This window comes from Callithrix jacchus, chromosome 6, assembly GCF_049354715.1.
Source record: "Callithrix jacchus isolate 240 chromosome 6, calJac240_pri, whole genome shotgun sequence".
NCBI lineage: Eukaryota > Metazoa > Chordata > Mammalia > Primates > Cebidae > Callithrix > Callithrix jacchus.
The window spans coordinates 123,774,798-123,792,654 of record NC_133507.1 but is presented as its reverse complement, the minus strand read 5'-3'; the positions used below and the strand labels follow the sequence as shown (position 1 = coordinate 123,792,654).

General features: G+C 43.5%; 1 protein-coding gene across 2 annotated transcripts in view; it reads right to left on the bottom strand.

The window, feature by feature from the left end:
* Positions 1-13,542, bottom strand: part of FAM117B (family with sequence similarity 117 member B) — a 158,920-nt gene extending 145,378 nt beyond the window's left edge. For both annotated transcript variants that reach the window (XM_054257804.2, XM_035305334.3), the window contains exon 1: positions 12,725-13,542. In XM_054257804.2, the coding sequence (XP_054113779.2) occupies positions 12,725-13,532 (808 nt within the window). In that variant the 5' untranslated portion in view covers positions 13,533-13,542. The remainder of the gene's footprint in view (positions 1-12,724) is intronic.
* Between the last annotated feature and the right edge of the window lie 4,315 nt (positions 13,543-17,857).

Below are 17,857 nucleotides of genomic sequence, written 5' to 3'. Positions count from 1 at the left end.
AGCAAAAGGCTATAAATGATCTCAATGTTCACTAATAAAAGCCTGATGAAATGATGCATGGTCCACAATAAACCTATGTGCACAATGACACACACACACACACACACGTGTGTGTGTATACTAGCTATACTAGCTCATGAAGAAGAAAAATGTCATGCAAATTTCTTTTGGGTTAAACTAGCACTAATTTCATCTCAACTGATACATGCCAGCCTTGATAAAAAAAAAAAAATCATATACTTCCTATTAAATAATACTGAGGAAATAAAAATACATAAACTCACTAGCACAACACATGGGAAAAGAGGCAAGACCAGAAACAAGTTTTCAACCCAACTGATTTGGAAGTAGATGTTTTGGTGATAATTTAGCTGCAGTCTGATCCTATGCTCCACCTAAGATTTCCCCATCTGCCCCAAAATAAGTTCTAGATTTCTGTGGATAGAATAAAGTCTTGTCATTCACATGTAAGCAATGAATATTTTGCTGTAGTTTTTAACTTCTCATATGCATCAACAAACTTTTTCTTGTTTAACAAGCATCAAGAGCAAGAAAAGTTTCATTTCAGTTGAAAATAAAATCTGAATGTACTCATTTCAAGCTCAACCCAGAACTGAGTATTTGTACAAAAAAAAAGAGTACATATTTTGTTGAAAGAGATAAAATTGTTATTTTAATTTTGAAATAAATTTTTAATTTTGAAATCGCTTTTTATGTACAGGGCTAGAATAGAGACCAATAAATCATCACACATTAACAATTCTGCTAGACCTATGTTTAACACAGATCAAGTTACAAAAAAATTTTTTTGAAGGTTTTATATGAAGCTGTGTTAAGCTATAATTTTCCATATTGCATTGCTTTATGGTTTTAGTAGCTTTACTATAAACATTATAAATAATTTTTCCTACTATAAAAAATAACTTTACTAAGCTCATTTAAATTAAATACATTGTTAGAAAAAATAAATCCCATTTTGTCTTTTTTTTTTGAGATGGAGTTTCGCTCTGTCGCCTAGGCTGCAGTGCAGTGGCGCAATCTTGGCTCACCACAACCTCTACCTCCCCAGTTCAAGCAATTCTCCTGCCTCAGCCTACTAAGTAGCTGGGATTACAGGTACGTGCCACCACGCCCACTTAATTTTTGTATTTTTAGTAGAGACGGGGTTTCACCATGTTGGTCCGGCTGGCCTCAAACTCCTGACATAGTGATCCGCCTGCCTCCGCCTCCCAAAGTGCTGGGATTACAGACAAGAGCCACCATACCTGGCTCCATTTTGTCTTAAACAAATTATTTAATCAAAACATTATGGTTGCCTTATGAGTTTTTTAAAATCTATGAAAAGGGAAGAGATTAATTTCAAGAAAGGTAAGCTAAGTTAACTATACATTTTCCCCCAAGAAAAGTATTAAAATGTCATGTTTAGTTTTAAAAGGTGGCTGGGGCGTGCCTCTTGTACATACCCTAGATCACATAGTATCTCATTAGCATCTTATATACTAAATACTGGGATAAAACTATTGTTATCACTTGAACAAAGTAAAAAAAAAAAATCATATAGAAACTTCTTTAGAAGGAAAAACTAAAGTTTCCTTTACTTCACTACTCACAATAATGATATCCTTAGGGGAGAGAGGAAAACCATACAAAATGAATAGGCTAATTAGTTGGTCAAATAAACAGATTTATAGAGAAATCAGTCTGTACTCAAAAGAGCATTAATTATTACTAGAGTAATACATCTCAACTTCCTGGTCACAAATGCCTGGGGGGTTCCCTGAGAAATGGAAATTATTCCAAGGAATCGCCAGAAAAAAAGACTGGGAAAATCTGCGCTACAGAAATTAATGAGACAGGCTCTGGACTTAAAGACACCACACATATCCTCAGGCATAATACTGGGGAAACTGGCCCAAAAGAAAAAAAAAAAACCCTTCATATTTGGGAGTCCCTGCATCTTCTTTCTACAGTAAGATGCTCCAAGCTAGCAGCCTGACCTAGACACACAAAACATCTAATCGGCATTTTAGTGTCTCAAATATTAATAGAAACTGGCTGGGTGACTGGCTCACGCCTATAAATCCAGCACTCTGATTAGCAGAGGCAGATGGATCGCTTGAGGTCAGGACCAGCCTGCCCAACATGGTGAAACCCCCTCCCTGCCAAAATTTAGCAGGGCGTGGTGGCGCGCATTTGTAGTCCCAGCTACTCGGGAGGCTGAGTCAAGAAAATTGCTTGAACCCAGGAGGTGGAGGTTGAGGTGAGCCAAGATCACGCCATTGCACTCCAGCCTGGGCAACAAGAGCAAAACTCCGTCTCAAAAATAAGAAAAAAAAAAGGAAAGGCATTAACAAGACAAACAATAATCAGTAAGGCAAGTACTCTTGAAGAACTGAAATATAATGGCCAAAAGGTAAAAATCAATAAAAGGGACACAAGATAAAAATAAATCTGATAGGCCAGGTGCGGTGGCTCAAGCCTGTAGTCCCCCAACTCTGGGAGGCCAAGGCAGGCAGATCACTCAAGGTCAGGAGTTTGAGACCAGCCTGGCCAATATGGTGAAACTCCGTCTCTACCAAAAATACAAAAACTTAGCTGGGCGTGGTAGCGATCACCTGTAGTCCCAGATACTCAGGAGACTGAGTCAGGAGAATTGCTTGAACCCAGGAGGCAGAGGTTGCGGTGAGCCGAGATCACGCCACCACACTCCAGCCTGGGCAACAGAGTGAAACTCTGTCTGAAAATGAAATAAAACAAATCTGATAAAAATAAAAACAGGCCAGGCATCATGGCTCACGCTTATAATCCCAGTACTTTGGGAGCCGAAGGCAAAAGCATCACTTCAGGCCAGGTCAATACAGAGAGACCCAGTTTCAATTTTTTGAAAGGAAATGTATTTTGAAATTTTAAAACATAATAAAAAAGAAAAAAAAACAGATAAAGAAATGGAAACTAGGACAGATATTGTTAAATTACAAATGTACTCCACGATGTACCACATCTAAATAACTCGGGTTCCAAAGAGAAAACAAAGATAACAGAAAGGAGAAATAATAAAAGAAAAATTCCCAGAAAGAGTCTCTAGATTGAAAAAGCCCACAGAGTAACCAGCACAGTGAACAGAAAAAAAACAACGAAACACCTCACAACAAAGCTATTCTCATTTCAGAATGGTGGTAACACTTCCAGAGAGGACACACCCTTCACCAACTAAGGACTAAGAATCAGAACGGCATCCAAATTCTCAACAGCAATTCCAGAAGCTAGAAGATGAAGTGCTTTCAATATTCAGTAGAAAAATTATTTCCAACCTACAATTCTAATTCTATACCCAGTCAAACAAACAAGTATGAAGACATCACCATAGATTTTCAAGGTCTGAGTATAACATGTATCGTCCCATGTATCCTCTCACAAAAAATTATTGGAAAATATGCTCCAGCAAAACAAGATCCAGAAATTAGGGTATCCAAAACAGGAGAGAAGTGAAGAGAATGCCCAGGGAAGTTCCAGGTTCTAATAGCTGTGCCACAGATGTAGAGATCAATGAGCCAATTTGGAATAGGAGGATGAGGATGAGATATCCCCAAAAGGGATATCTCCAAGTGAAAAAAAAAAAAAAAAAACTAACTGATAGGTTTTTAGCTATTTACAGGGAAGTTTCCATTATCAAAACTTTCTTAAGGATAAATTTGTGATAGGTACATAGAAAATAAAGCAATCAAAATAAAAAACAATTTTAACCTCCAGGACCATAAAGTTATTTATAAAAAAAGGAAATATAACTGTAGTATATCACTGGGTTCTACTGTAACCAATATTTACAGTCATATATTAATACTGATTTAACCCAAACATGCTATACCTACAATGGAAGGATTGGATAGAACGGTGATTAGAGAGTTAAGTGTACATTTTCCATGGTAGCAAGTCACTACATAAGACATAAAACTGAAAAAAAAAATTACTGAAGCAGTAGCATAAGCATATTATTTAGAAATATGTGGGCCAGGCGCAGTGGCTCATTCCTGTAATTCCAGCACTTTGGGAGGCCAAGGCAGGTGGATCACTTCAGGCCAGGAGTTCGAGACCAGCCTGGCCAACATGGCAAAACCCCATCTCTACTAAAAACACAAAAATTAGCCGAGTATGGTGGTGCACACCAGTAATCCCAGCTACTCAGGAGGCTGCAGCAGGAGAATTGCTTGAACCTGGGAGGCGGAGGTTGTGGTGAGCTGAGATCCTGATACTGCACTCCAGCCTGGGTGACAGAGAGAGACTCTTTCAAAAAAGAAAGAAAACGAAAATGTGTAGGTAAACAGCCAAAGAAACCACTGAGAGTTGAAAGTGGTTGTTTCTAGGGGCCAGGAAGAGGGAGTGGAAAAGGATGTGACAAAGAAAAATTTTATTTGATAAGTTTAGTACTATTTGACATTCTAAATTATGCACATGTAGTTTAGAAAAATAAATTTTAGGCGGGGCGCGATGGCTCACGCCTGTAATCCCAGCACTTTAGGAGGCCGAGGCGGGCAGATCACGAGGTCAACAGATCGAGACCATCCTGGTCAACATGGTGAAACCCCATCTCTACTAAAAATACAAAAAATTAGCTGGGCATGGTGGCGCGTGCCTGAAATCCCAGCTACTCAGGAGGCTGAGGCAGTAGAAGTGCCTGAACCCAGGAGGCGGAGGTTGCGGTGAGCCAAGATCGCGCCATTGCACTCCAGCCTGGGTAACAAGTTTTTTTGAAACTCCGTCTCAAAAAAAAAAAAAAGAAAAGAAAAAGAAATTTTAATTTTATAATATAGTATTAAGAAAAGCATGCTATTTTTGTCTTCAGGTAGTTTGGAAATGGAAGTAGCTGACTTTCTCAACTTCCTTCTACTGCTGAGTTATCTATCATCTTAACCCACGCCCGGTGTACCTCTTTCCCTCCTCAGAGAAAATTTGTTTGAGATTTCCAGACTCTACCATGTACTAGATCAAGGTTGTAGAAAATATCTAATATTGAGATTCCTACATCCCACACACAGACTACAAGGATTTTTACCCCTTGTAATAATCCTCTATGGTAAGTACCATTGGTTTCCCCTTTTAAAGTAAAGTGAACTTGCCTAAAGGTAAACTACTAGCAAGTAAATGGCAATGCCAGTCTGGCTCCAGAGCACATACTATTAACCATGGAATACTTTCTAATTCATATATTCTATTCAAAGCCATTCTGAAAACCTACGTATCTTTCTTTTTCCACTGTTCCTGCTCTCCCCATCCCAACACCCTATTACCCTACATTTCCAGCCACAAAGACTTGAGTATGATAGGCATATTTTCACACCTCTAAGATCCAACTGCAAAGTTCTGTTCCTCCCTTTCTAATTCAATTCAAAATTCATATCCTCTAAGGGAACTTCTATATCCATCCCCTGTAGAATTATTCACCCTCTAAGGCCAGAGAACTCATCACATTACTAGTTTGTGAGACTCTGAAATTCCTGTATCGTTTACATCATTGCATTACACTGTTAATAACGCAGAGTAGTTCAATCAAAGCTTACAGAATCTAACTTAATTAAATGTAAATTCTACTAGCCAAGACATAAAACTAATAGAAGTTTCTACTTTGTCTCATCTTCAATTGCAAAATATAGACATCACAAACCAAAAAAATTCCCTTTTGCTGGGCGTGGTGGCTCATGCCTATAATGCCAGCACCTTGGGAGGCTGAGGCAGGCAGATAGCTTGAGCTCAGGAGTTGGAGACCACCCTGTGCAACATGGTGAAACCCGGTCTCTACCCAAAATACAGAAAATTAGCCGGGCATGGTGGCATGTACCTGTAGTCCCAGCTATTCGAGAGGCTAAGGTGGGAGAATCATCTGAGCCTGGGAGGCAGAGGTTGCAGTGAGCTGAAATGGTGCCACTGCACTCTAGCCAGAGTGACAGAGAACTCGTCTCCAAAAAAAAAAAAAAAAATTCCCTTGAATGTGTGATGTTAGCAGCAATCCTTCAAATGTTAGAGAAACACTAAATTCTTAGAGCTGTGTTCCATAAGGTTCTAAAAAGTAGACAGCAAAGATGACGACACAAATATGAGGTTTTGGTACCTTGCTTCTTGATTGTGCCTATTAGTCCAAAAAGTTATCTCTTGGCGGGGCTCCATGGCTCACACCTGTAATTTCAGCACTTTGGGAGGCTAAGGAGGGTGGATCAACTGAGGTACAGAGTTCGAGACCAACCTGGCCAACATGGCAAAACCCCATCTCTAGTAAAAATACAAAATTAGCAAGAAAGAAAATAAAAAATAAGTTATCTCTTTTTGCTGCCCTTGGCACTCCCCCACTCCAATAAACAACCAAATTTATATACAACTTAATACATCCAAAGGAAAAGGGAAACTAGCAAGAACACAACTTGCTACATATATATATAAAATACATAATACATGTATCAAGCAATATTTACATATTTATATACTTATATATATACTTATTTATATAGACATCTTACATATATTAGACATCTTTGCTGTCTACTTGATATATTTATATACAAATATATCAAGCAATATTTATATATAATATAAAAATGTATAAAATATATATATTATACATATAATTTATTTTATTTTATTTTATTTTATTTTGAGACGGAGTTTTGCTGTTGTTACCCAGACTGAAGTGCAATAGCACAATCTCAGCTCACCGCAACCTCCGCCTTCTGGGTTCAAGCAATTCTCCTACCTCAGCCTCCCAAGTAGCTGGGACTACAGGCGCGTACCACCATGCCCAGCTAATTTTTGTATTTTTAGTAGAGACGGGGTTTCACCTTGTTGACTAGGATGGTCTCGATCTCTTGACCTCGTGATCCACCTGCCTCAGCCTCCCAAAGTCCTGGGATTATAGGGGTGAGCCACCGCGCCCGGCCGATACATATAATTTAAATATTCTCTCTCTCTCTCTCTCTCTCTCTCTCTCTCTCTCTCTCTCTCTCTCTCTCTCACACACACACACACACACACGATCTCGGCTCACTGCAACCTCCACCTCTCAGGTTCAAGCGATTCTCCTGCCTCAGCCTCCCAAGTAGCTGTGATTACAGGTAAGTGCCACCACGCCCAGCTAATTTTTGTATTTTTTTTTTTAATTTCCTTCCCTAGCAAACCCTATTCTTTTGCGTGCCTCTTGGACTGCCTTCTCAGAGTCCATACCCAAAAGTAGCTTCCTATCTCACCTATTCCACAAAAATCTAATCCTATCTTCCACTGTGTACTCATGCCACCTGCTATCTGTCCTAATCTTCTCAGTTCTTAGGAGGCATCATATTTGTTTATGTCTCTGTTTTAGAGTCTGCAAAGTGAGCTTTGATTATGACAATGCTTTTTTTTTTCTTCTTCTTCTTCTAAGGAAGGAAGGGAAGAAGAGAGGAGAAAAAGAAGGAAGGAAATGCTTTATAAGAAATTCTTATAATTTTTGTGTTTTTTGTAGAAATGGGGTTTCATCGTGTTGGCCATCCTGTTCTTGAACTCCTCACCTGAGGTGATCTGCCCACCTCAGTCTCCCAAAGTCCTGGGATCACAGGCATGAGCCACCACACCCGGCCACTACCTATATATTAGTATCAGTCAGCCACACTACAAAAATAACTTACATTGTACTTCCCTTTTCTCTAATGAGTTTTGAGTTTTCAAACTATTTTCCTTGGGAACTTCTGGTCATTCTTTTTCAGTTTAGAGTCCAGCAAAATCACGGGTATGGAACAGTCTTTCAAAGCCTAGAGTATGGCCCGGGAATCTGCATTTTAACATGCACCCTGGGGTGTTTTCCAACACCAACCACCAATTCTTCAATTCTCTGGACGTCAACAATCCAATTCAGTTCTGACACTACCCAGAATCAGCACAGACCCCTCAAGTTAAGGGCTTAGCCCCACCCTTCCACCAGCACTTCAGAGGCCAATCACCAAGTCCCAAGGCACCTGTACTTCTCACCAACTGGCTATAAATTGAGGGTCCCCATAACCCCCTCCTAAGGTTTCATAATTATCCAGAATGGCTCACAGAACTCAGGGAAATATTTCACTTAGGTTTACCAGTTTATTATAAAGGTTACAACCCAGGACAGCTAAAATGAAAGAGATGCACAGGGCAAGGCATAGGGAAGAGAGAAATATCCAGCTTCCTCTCCAAGCATGCCACCCTCCCAGCACCTTTTGTTCACCAACCCTCCAAATATTACTGCTCAAAGGTTTTTATAAAGCCCAATCTCAGCCGGGCATGGCTGTTCTCACCTGTAATCCCAGCACTCTAGGAGGCCAAGGTGCGTCAATCACCTGAGGTCAGGAGTTCGAGAGCAGCCTGGCCAACATGGTGAAACCCCATCTCTATCAAAAATACAAAAATTAGCCGGGCATGGTGGTGCACGCCTGTAATCCTAGCTACTTGGGAGGCTGAAGCAGGAGAACTGCTTGAACCCAGGAGGTGGAGATTGCAGTGAGCTGAGATCATACCACTGCAATCCAGCCTGGGCGACAAAGTGAGACTCTATAACTAAGACCTCATTAGAGCAGACAGTAGACACAGCTGTGACTGAAATGGGATCAAAATGAGTAAGAGAAGACACTCCTATCAGGAAATTACAAGGGTTTTAGGATCTCTGTGCAAAGAACTAGAGACAAAGATCAATTTTTTTTTTTGAGATGGAGTCTTGCTCTGTCACCCAGGCTTCACTGACAGGGTTTGACCATGTTGTCCAGCCTGGTCTTGAACTCCTCCTGACTTCAGGTGATCTTAGCTTCCCAAAGTGCTTACCGGCATGAGCCATTGCGCCTGGCCAATTTTTTTTTTTTTAAGACGAAGTTTCACTCGTTACCCAGGCTGGAGTGCAATGGCGCGATCTCGGCTCACCGCAACCTCCGCCTCCTGGGTTCAAGCAATTCTCCTGCCTCAGCCTCCTGAGTAGCTGGGACTACAGGCATGCACCAGCATGCCCAGCTAATTTTTTGTATTTTTAGTAGAGACAAGGTTTCACCGTGTTGACCAGGATGGTCTCGATCTCTTGACCTCGTGATTCACCTGCCTCGGCCTCCCAAAGTGCTGGGATTACAGGCTTGAGCCACTGTGCCCGGCCCAAATTTTTTTTTTTAATATCCCACACACCCTAAGTAATTCTGATACAGATGAACCACAGAGCACACTTTGAGAAACACTATTCTGGATGTTCACAGGCAATGTTATCACCAATTTGCAATTTCATACGACCATGAAAACTGAACCTACACTGGCAATTTATGTTGAGCCACTAAAACTAGAAGTAAAACTAATATGATACACAACAGCTAACTTTTAATACTGAGGTACTGTGCTGTTTTTCAGTTTTCCTTATTTAATCCCTACTATCATATAAAGTAGATATTACCATCCATTTCACAAATAAGACAGATAACTTTCCCTATCACATGGTTTCTAGTTGGTGGAACACAGGTATTAAATCCAAACTGCTTACCCAAAGTATATCCTCCTAACCTCTATGTTATACCATCTCTCCATTTGTAATCTATTTGACATTTTAATAAATAAAACAAAGTTGGGTAAAAAGAGGGAAGGCACAAAAACTTCCTGGTTAACACTGTTGCCTAGATACCTTTTCTAAACATACCTCAGTTCCTAATGACAAACAGCTTTGCTATGGAGATGACAGTCACTGAAGGTGCGAAGGATCTGTCAGGGAAGGGTGCTTGGATTATTTTACAGTAGTCAAGAGTAGGAAATTCTACATCAGCCATGAGCCAAACAGCTCTAACTCCAGAAGAATAAAGCAACTGGGTAGGGATCTTGACACCTTCAACTTAGGGACTTTGAGATACTGGATCCCTAACAAAGGTTAGGGCATTCAGTTCAGCTGATAAGACACCTGGACCCAACAGCCTGATCTAGATGGAACCTTAAATTTGAGTCCTATGAAGTTTATAGAACTATGTGGGGTAGGCTCTTCCCCTTTGCAGTAGGGATTTTTACACTTCATCAAGGCTGCAAAGTGGTGGTAGCCTCCCTTTAATCAAAACGAGGGTGAGAGGCCAGGTGTGGTGGCTCAAGCCTGTAATCCCAGCACTTTGGGAAGCCGAGACAGGTGGATCACCTGAGGTTAGGAGTTCAAGACCAGCCTGGCCAACCCCATCACTAATAAAAATATAAAAATTAGCTGGGCATAGTGGTGGGTGCCTGCAATCCCAGCTACTTGGGAGGCTGAGGGAGGAAAATGGCTTGAACCCGTAAGGCGGAGGTTGCAGTGAGCTGAGATAGCACCATTGCACTCTAGCCTGGGCTACAAGTGCAAAACTCCGTTTCCGAAAAAAGAAAAAAAGAAGGGGGTCTGGAGTTTACAAAGACTCTCCTTCCAGATCTAGTCATATAAAAACAGCAAATGATTTAAGGGTAGTTTATGTGTTATGAACACTTGAAATCTGAAAACACTTTCTTCTACTCTGCATGGATATTTGGAAGAGTGAAACAATTCCTAAGAAAGAAACTGAAACATTCGCACTAGAGTATGACTTAACGACAGATAATATTTCTCACAGCTAATTGAAAGTTCAGCACTAGAAAAATAAGAGTTTTTATTTTTCTGGATTTTTTTTTTTTTTGGTGGGGGAACTAATGAGGATAATTTTACAGCAAATACTCTATAGGATGATCTGGTGAAGGGGAGCTTTCAAAAAATGAAGAGTGGGCACAAGAGTAGCCTCAGATCCCAGGAAACAGAGCCCTCCTAGAGATCAGAGGGAAAGAGTACCTTCCACCACAAGTTGCTAATACTTGACCCAGTTCTCAGCGTGTTTCTCCCAATATCAAACAGTTGTTAAGAGAGCCACATTCTGTCACCAGGCTGCGGGTTGTGCCTCCTTCTGTCACCTCTAGTGCTCACTTATAAGCAGCTCTCTTTCCCTTCCACCTAATGTACTATGCTGGCTCCAGAAGGCTGAAGGACTGAAGCAGTTTTGTTCATTAGATGTCTAAGTACATCTTAACTAAGTACATGTAATTTTGGCGTGCTATACATTTCCCAGGTTCTATCTTACACATCATGATGTCACTTTCTTCATATAATATAAAAACATCGTCTTTGGAGTACAACTGACCAGAGTTCAAATAAATATTAACTCTGCCACTTGTTAACCTCTTTAAAAGCTACAGTGAGGGTTAAATGAGATTCTGCATAAAAACCACCTGCCATATAGTACTTGTTCAGTAGGTGACAGAGGTTATGAAGCCGGAAGAGGAAGTCTAGTACTTTTATCACAGTTTTAGAAAAGGATTCTGCATTCTCGAAAGGTTCAAAACTGCTCTAGGTCAGGAGCAGTGGCTCACACCTGTAATCCCAGAATTTTGGGAGGCCGAGGCGGGAGGACCACCTGAAGTCAGGAGTTCCAGATCAGCCTGGCCAACATGGTGAAACCCCAACTCTACTAAAAGCACAAAAATTAGCCGTCCATGGTGGTGGTCACCTGTAATCCCAGCTACTCGGGAGGCTGAGGCTGGAGAAGCGTTTGAACCCGGGAGGCAGAGGTTGCAATGAGCATAACTGCACTCCAGCCTGGTGACAAAGACTCTGCCTCAAAAAAAAAAAGAAAATACTATTCATCATTTTCCAGGGCAATTCTCTCCAAAATAGTATTATTTAAAACCTTTCATAAAATAAATAGAGTCATCCTACTATTTCCATTTCGGAAACTATTTCAACTGAATTCGTTTCCTCAAATTTCCAACCATTCTGCCTGGAAGATTCTAACAGGAGTTCCCCAGACAGGGAAAGACAAAGATATATGTTGACAAAAATGAATATATAACTAAAAACCACCCCTTTCTTTTCTCAAGGCAACAAGATGGTAAATGTTATCCCTTTCCATTTCACCCAATCTGAATTTCTCTTTTGAGTTACTCTTTATGAATGACTGCATGGGCACTCAATAGCTCCATTCAGGATTTTTCCCAAGAAAGCTTCCAGGAAAACAGAAAAACAACGAATGTTAGCTCCCTAAAACAATAACAAGATGGAGACAAACACTGGATTCTGTTTTTCTACGTTCAAAACAAAAAATCAGTACACAAAATCAGAAATACACCCAGAGCCTCAGACAAAACCCATAAACCTTCCTAAGAAATCTTGCTTAATTCTCACTTCTTGCTACCCATTTATCAAGTCTTGGGAAATGCTCAAACACGGGTCTCAGCCTCGTCTGTTCAGTGATTCAAACCTGCCACTGCTAATGCATTCAGGACCCCAGATCTGAGACTGTTTTGTGAACAGAAATATATAGAAGCAGCAGACATGGGTTATGTCAAAATTAACCTTGTCCCTCAAACAAAATGACAAACCACTACTAGCCTCACTCTCGATGGAGGGTGAGCAGTAATGAGCGAAAGGCCAGGACGCCAGGTTTATCATTAACACTCATCAGCCCAAGCCCAAGGTTTAGCGTCTGCAACTCTACCGCCGGGGAGCCGCGCGGGGCGGACGAAGGGATGAATGAGGCGGGCAAACGGGGCACCAGGCAGGCCCGGGAAAGGTGGGGCCACACTGCCCGGTCCCCACCGCTCGGCACCGCCCCCAGCCCCGCCCCCAGCCACCCAGGCTCAGCGGCAGCGCTGCAGTCCCCGCGCGATGGCAGCGCGCGCCCGGGACCCCTTCCCGCCGCCGCCTCCCCCAGGCTGCGCGACACCCAGCACTTACCTGCTTTGCAAACCGGGGCGCTGGGGCTCCTCTTCTCCGGCGAACTTCGGCTCTGCTCCGGAGACCTCCTCCGATGCCGGACGCGGGCTGGGGGTGGGGCCGCGCTCACCTCGCTGGTCCACAGGTGGGTGGGCGACGAGCTGGGCGACGACACGGTACCAAGCAACGGCGGCGGCGGCGGCGGCCGTGGGGGGCTCCCGCGAGCGCCGGGCGCAGCGCCGCGCGTGGGGCTGGTGCCTCGCGTGGACGTCGCGGACGCGCCCGTCTGCGTGGCCACCGTGGGGCTGGTGCGCGCGGCCACGTTCCCGCCGCCGCGCGTGGGGCTGGTGCTGCGCGAGGCGGTGCGCGGGCCGCCGCCGCTGCCGCCGCCTGCGGGGCCTGAGGCGCCACCACAGCAACCACCGTTGTTGTTGCCGCCGCTGCCGCCGCCGCCGCTCCGCGTGGGGCTGCCATGTTGCTGCTGCTGCTGCTGCTGCTGCTGCTTCAGCTGGAACGGAACCGTCGCCCTCATGGGCTGCAAGCGGCTCCCGGGTCCCCCGGCCGTGGCGACCGCACCACCCCCAAGGGAGCCGGCCGGCGTGGGGGACCCATTGCGCCTCACCCGCTGGGACATGGTCCCCCCCTCCCCGGTGACTGGGCGAGACGGGGGGTTTTGTTGTTGTTGGGCTGCAGGGGTAGGATTCTCGAGGCCGCTGGGCAGGCCCCCGCGACGGGGTGACGAAGCTGGACTCCGAGGTGCGGGGGGCGACTGGGCCGGGGCCCAGACCGGCAGCAACGAGGTGGTGCAGCCGCCGCCGCGGCTCCTCATCAACAATAGTGTCTCCTCGGCTGCCCCCGCCCCCCGCGAGCAACCATTGGTGCAGCGTCAGCCGCGCTCGAGCCGCTCCACGACTCCCATTGGCTGCGAGCAGCTCGGGTCCCGGGCCCCGGAGGCCTTGAGAGCCTGGGTGTGCGCGGAGACGGTCTGCTCTTTAAAGAGAAAGAGACCCGCCCCCCGCGGGGAGGGAGCAGAGGAAACGGGCCGTGTGTGTATGTGTAGTGTGCGCGCGTGTGTGTGTACACGTGAGTGCCCGTGTACGCGCGCGCCTAGACACGCGCGCCTTTCCCTTCCCGCTGTGGGGAGCCCTGGGGACTCAGACTCTGGAAGGTTGACAAAGGGAATGTCCAGACCCGGAGGAGTCCGCAGGGATAATCTGAAGGCTTTTCCGAGTAACTCATTTCCTTACCCCAGTATTCACTGTGTAGTCACATGTACGGGCCTCTCCTTCGGGCTTTTATTCTTAATCTTTTTGTTCTGCCCTAATTCTACCTATGGGTAGGGCTCAAAAGGAGAAGAAATTTAATCTTACTGGCATTTTACACCCATCTTCTTATTTTTTAAAGCTCTAGGAAGAGGCAAATCTCAGAAAGATTAAACTTGCCTGTTAGAATGCGATTTTAGATAGTATCTATAGAGTTCAGTTACCACGTTATTTCTACCCTCCTGTATCTCAAGTAATCAAGACTTTATTTTAATCAGCTGCTTCACTGTTCCCTGATACTTTGGAAATATGGCTGCTACCTTACCAGTTTGTAAAGTGCTATAGTTTACAGATGGCCTTATTTGATTCTTATGATCATTGTTTGAGACAGAACTGGGTCAGCCATCCATATTTTTGTCTAGTGTAGGAAACAAGTCTTTGTTGTGGCAAAGACTCAGGAAGGCAGGCAGTGACACTAGTACTAAAATGACCTAAAGTGCTCATCAAGACAAAAAAAAAATGGTGGACCCAAAACCTGCACTCCCACCTCTCTGGCTATAAATTGCCTACTCATGACGTCTTTTTCCTCTACTGTTTTTATTAGTTGTACATGCTAGACAGATTTCGTCGTGTAAAACTGTGAGAGTGGAGGGCACAGTATGATTCTCTGGACGTGAAATCCTACTGGGTCCCTGTGCGCAGTGGTGGAAGGCTTTTAAAAACCCAGAGAGGAAATTCAAATCCCACGTCCGGCCACTTACTCTGTGACCTTGGGTAGGTCACTAGCCAGTCTCCTTATCTGTAAAATGCAGTTAAACAATACCATGTGCTTCATACTGTTGTTATGATTATTAACTAAGGATTATATAAGAATGTGGTGTGTAGAAGGTGGTCAGCACTTCCACAGTCCCCATGTGATTCAGAGACCACATCTCCCCTTACCATCCCTTCTCGTTTCTCCTCCCCTCTACCCCTCCACAGAGAAAGCATCCAACCCCTTAGGCTAGGAACCTGCCTTAAGTTGGCTGGTGCTCTGGCTAGATCCGACATCACTATCTGCCCCCTACAGCCTGAAGTGAGGACAAAAAGCTTCTCACTGGATAGGACATACAGGAAACTGCCAACGGGATCCATGCAAGAGCAAAGTCTGGTCTGACAACAATGGATAGAGAAGATACGCCTTTAAATAAGGATGTAATCCCAGCACTTTGGGAGGTCAAGGTGGGTCACTTGAGGTCAGGCGTGGCCAACATGGCGAAACTAAAAATACATGGCGTGACCAGCCTGGCCAACATGGCGAAACTAAAAATACAAAATTACTACTATGTAATTTCGCCACTACTAAAGATACAAAACAGGCGTGGTGGCATATGCCTATAATCCCAGCTACTCAGGAGGCTCAGGCACGAGAATCACTTGAAACCTGGGAGTCGAAGGCCACAGTGAACTGAGATTGCTCCACTGCACTGCAGCCTGGGCTCACTACAGCCTCAAACTCCTGGGCTCAGAGGAACCTCCCACTTCAGCCTCCTAAGTAGCTAGGACTACAGGTGCGTGTTACCACACCTGGCTAATTATATATATGTATATATCTATTTGAGACTCTCTCTCAAAAAGTGAATAAATAAGGATGTCATGAAGCCGAATTTTATATTGCACAAAGTAGGAACCTCAGTACATATTTACTGAATTAATCCAAAGGGAGTCCTGCAGCCCTAGTGTTCTTAGCTTCCTGATCAATTGATTTGGATACAGCAAACTAGAGACATCTTTGTTGGTGGCAAGAGGCTTTTAGCCTGCCTAAGCTAAATAACTGATTTCAGCAGATCTTACTAGATTTCATTACATCAACTAGATTTCACTAGATCAAAGAGCTTAAAAATGTCATTGGCTCAGTCATGAGATCTGATGGAGCCATTTCGCCTTTTGCTTCTAGTTATGTTTCCTTCAGAAACTCAGACCTACAGTTCTAGAATATTCCTCTTTTTCATCTTATTTGACAGCTTACCTCACTCATCAGTTTAGGGCTTAAATTTAAACACATGAGAGCACTTCAATTAAAGCAGGTAATTAACCATTTCAGCCCCCTTTGTACTAAAGGATATTCGTGAAGTAGGAGGATTGCTTGAGCTGGAAAGGCAAAAGTTGCAGTGAGCTGAGATCATGCCACTGTACTCCAGCTTGGGAGACAGAGTAAGACCCTGTCTCAAAAAAAAATTAGGTTTTTTTTAATAAAAGTATAAAATTATTAAAGAATGCTAAAAAGAAAATAAAAACTTGCTTGGATATATTAAAGCTCTTCAGTCTGTTTTTAAGATTTAATGGCAGTGAATAAAAGCATCATTTACTCCTGCCCTTGACTTCATTATCTGTTGTTCAAGATTCAGAGAAAACAATGCATCAAGGCGATGTATTGGTTTTTAGTTTGCTTGCTTATCTACGAACAGAGTCCTTGTATTTCAAAGATCAACAAAATAAACATCTCTCTCTCTACTTTAACCCTGCTCTTCTTAAGATGTAATTTAAATTTTCCTATTTTCTCACCAAGGTTGAAACATGATTGTATAAAATTGTAGACAAGAGGCCAGGCGTGGTGGCTTACACCTGTAATCCCAGCACTTTGGGAGGCCAAAGCAGATGGATCACTTGAGGTCAGGAGTTTGAGACCAGCCTGACCAACATGGAGAAAACCTGTCTCTACTAAAGATACAAAATTAGTCGGGCATGGTGGCACTTGCCTGTAATCCCAGCTACTCCTACTCAAGAGGCTGAGGCAGGAGAATTGCCTGAACCCGGGAGGTGGAGGTTTCGGTAAGTGGAGATCGTGCCATTGCACTACAGCCTGGGCAACAAGAGTGAAACTCCATCTCAAAAAAAAAAAAAAAATTGTAGACAAGAAGCAACATATTGAAATTGGTTTGTCTGTATTTAAACTTCAAGAAGACAAAATGATAGGCTCATTTGCTCATGTGCTTGCTTAACTACAATGATCCTTCCATGGTAAAGGAAGATGGGTCTTATGAAAAAGTTTGGCCGGGCGCGGTGGCTCAAGCCTGTAATCCCAGCACTTTGGGAGGCCAAGGCGGGTGGATCACGAGGTCAAGAGATCGAGACTATCCTGATCAACATGGTGAAACCCCGTCTCTACTAAAAATACAAAAAAAATTAGCTGGGCATGGTGGCGCGTGCCTGTAATCCCAGCTACTCGGGAGGCTGAGGCAGGTTGTGGTGAGCCGAGATCGCGCCATTGCACTCCAGCCTGGGTAACAAGAGCGAAACTCCGTTTCAAAAAAAAAAAAGAAAGAAAAAGTTTATTGTCCTGTAGTGGTTTCTTTTCTTCCTTTTGTTATTATAGAATTATCCCTATCCTCCCACAAACCTCTAAAATATCATTGAATGGAACATTATACAGCCATCAAAATGGTAACTATGAAATCACAAATTCCTTCTACTTTAAAATTAAAAAACCAAAATTATGCATCCATTGTAATTATAATAATTGTATAAAAGGTATAAGCCTCAAGGTGGGCAGATGTCTTGAGTGTAGGAGTTCAAGACCATGCTGGGCAACATGGCAAAACCCTCTCTCTACAAAAATTTAAAAATTAGCTGCACATGGTGGTGCACACTTGTAATATCAGCTACTCAGGAGGCTGAGATGGGAAGCTCACCTGAACCTGGGTGATCAAGGCTGCAGTGAGCCATGAACACACCACTGCACTCTAGCCTGGGTGACAGAGTGAGACCCTGTCTCAAAAAAGAACGAAAATAGAGCCAGGCACAGTGGTTCACACTTGTAATCCCAACACTTTGGGAGGCTGAGGCAGGAAGATTGTTTGAGCCCAAGAGTTTGAGACCAGCCTGAGTAACATAACAAGATTCCATCTCTATG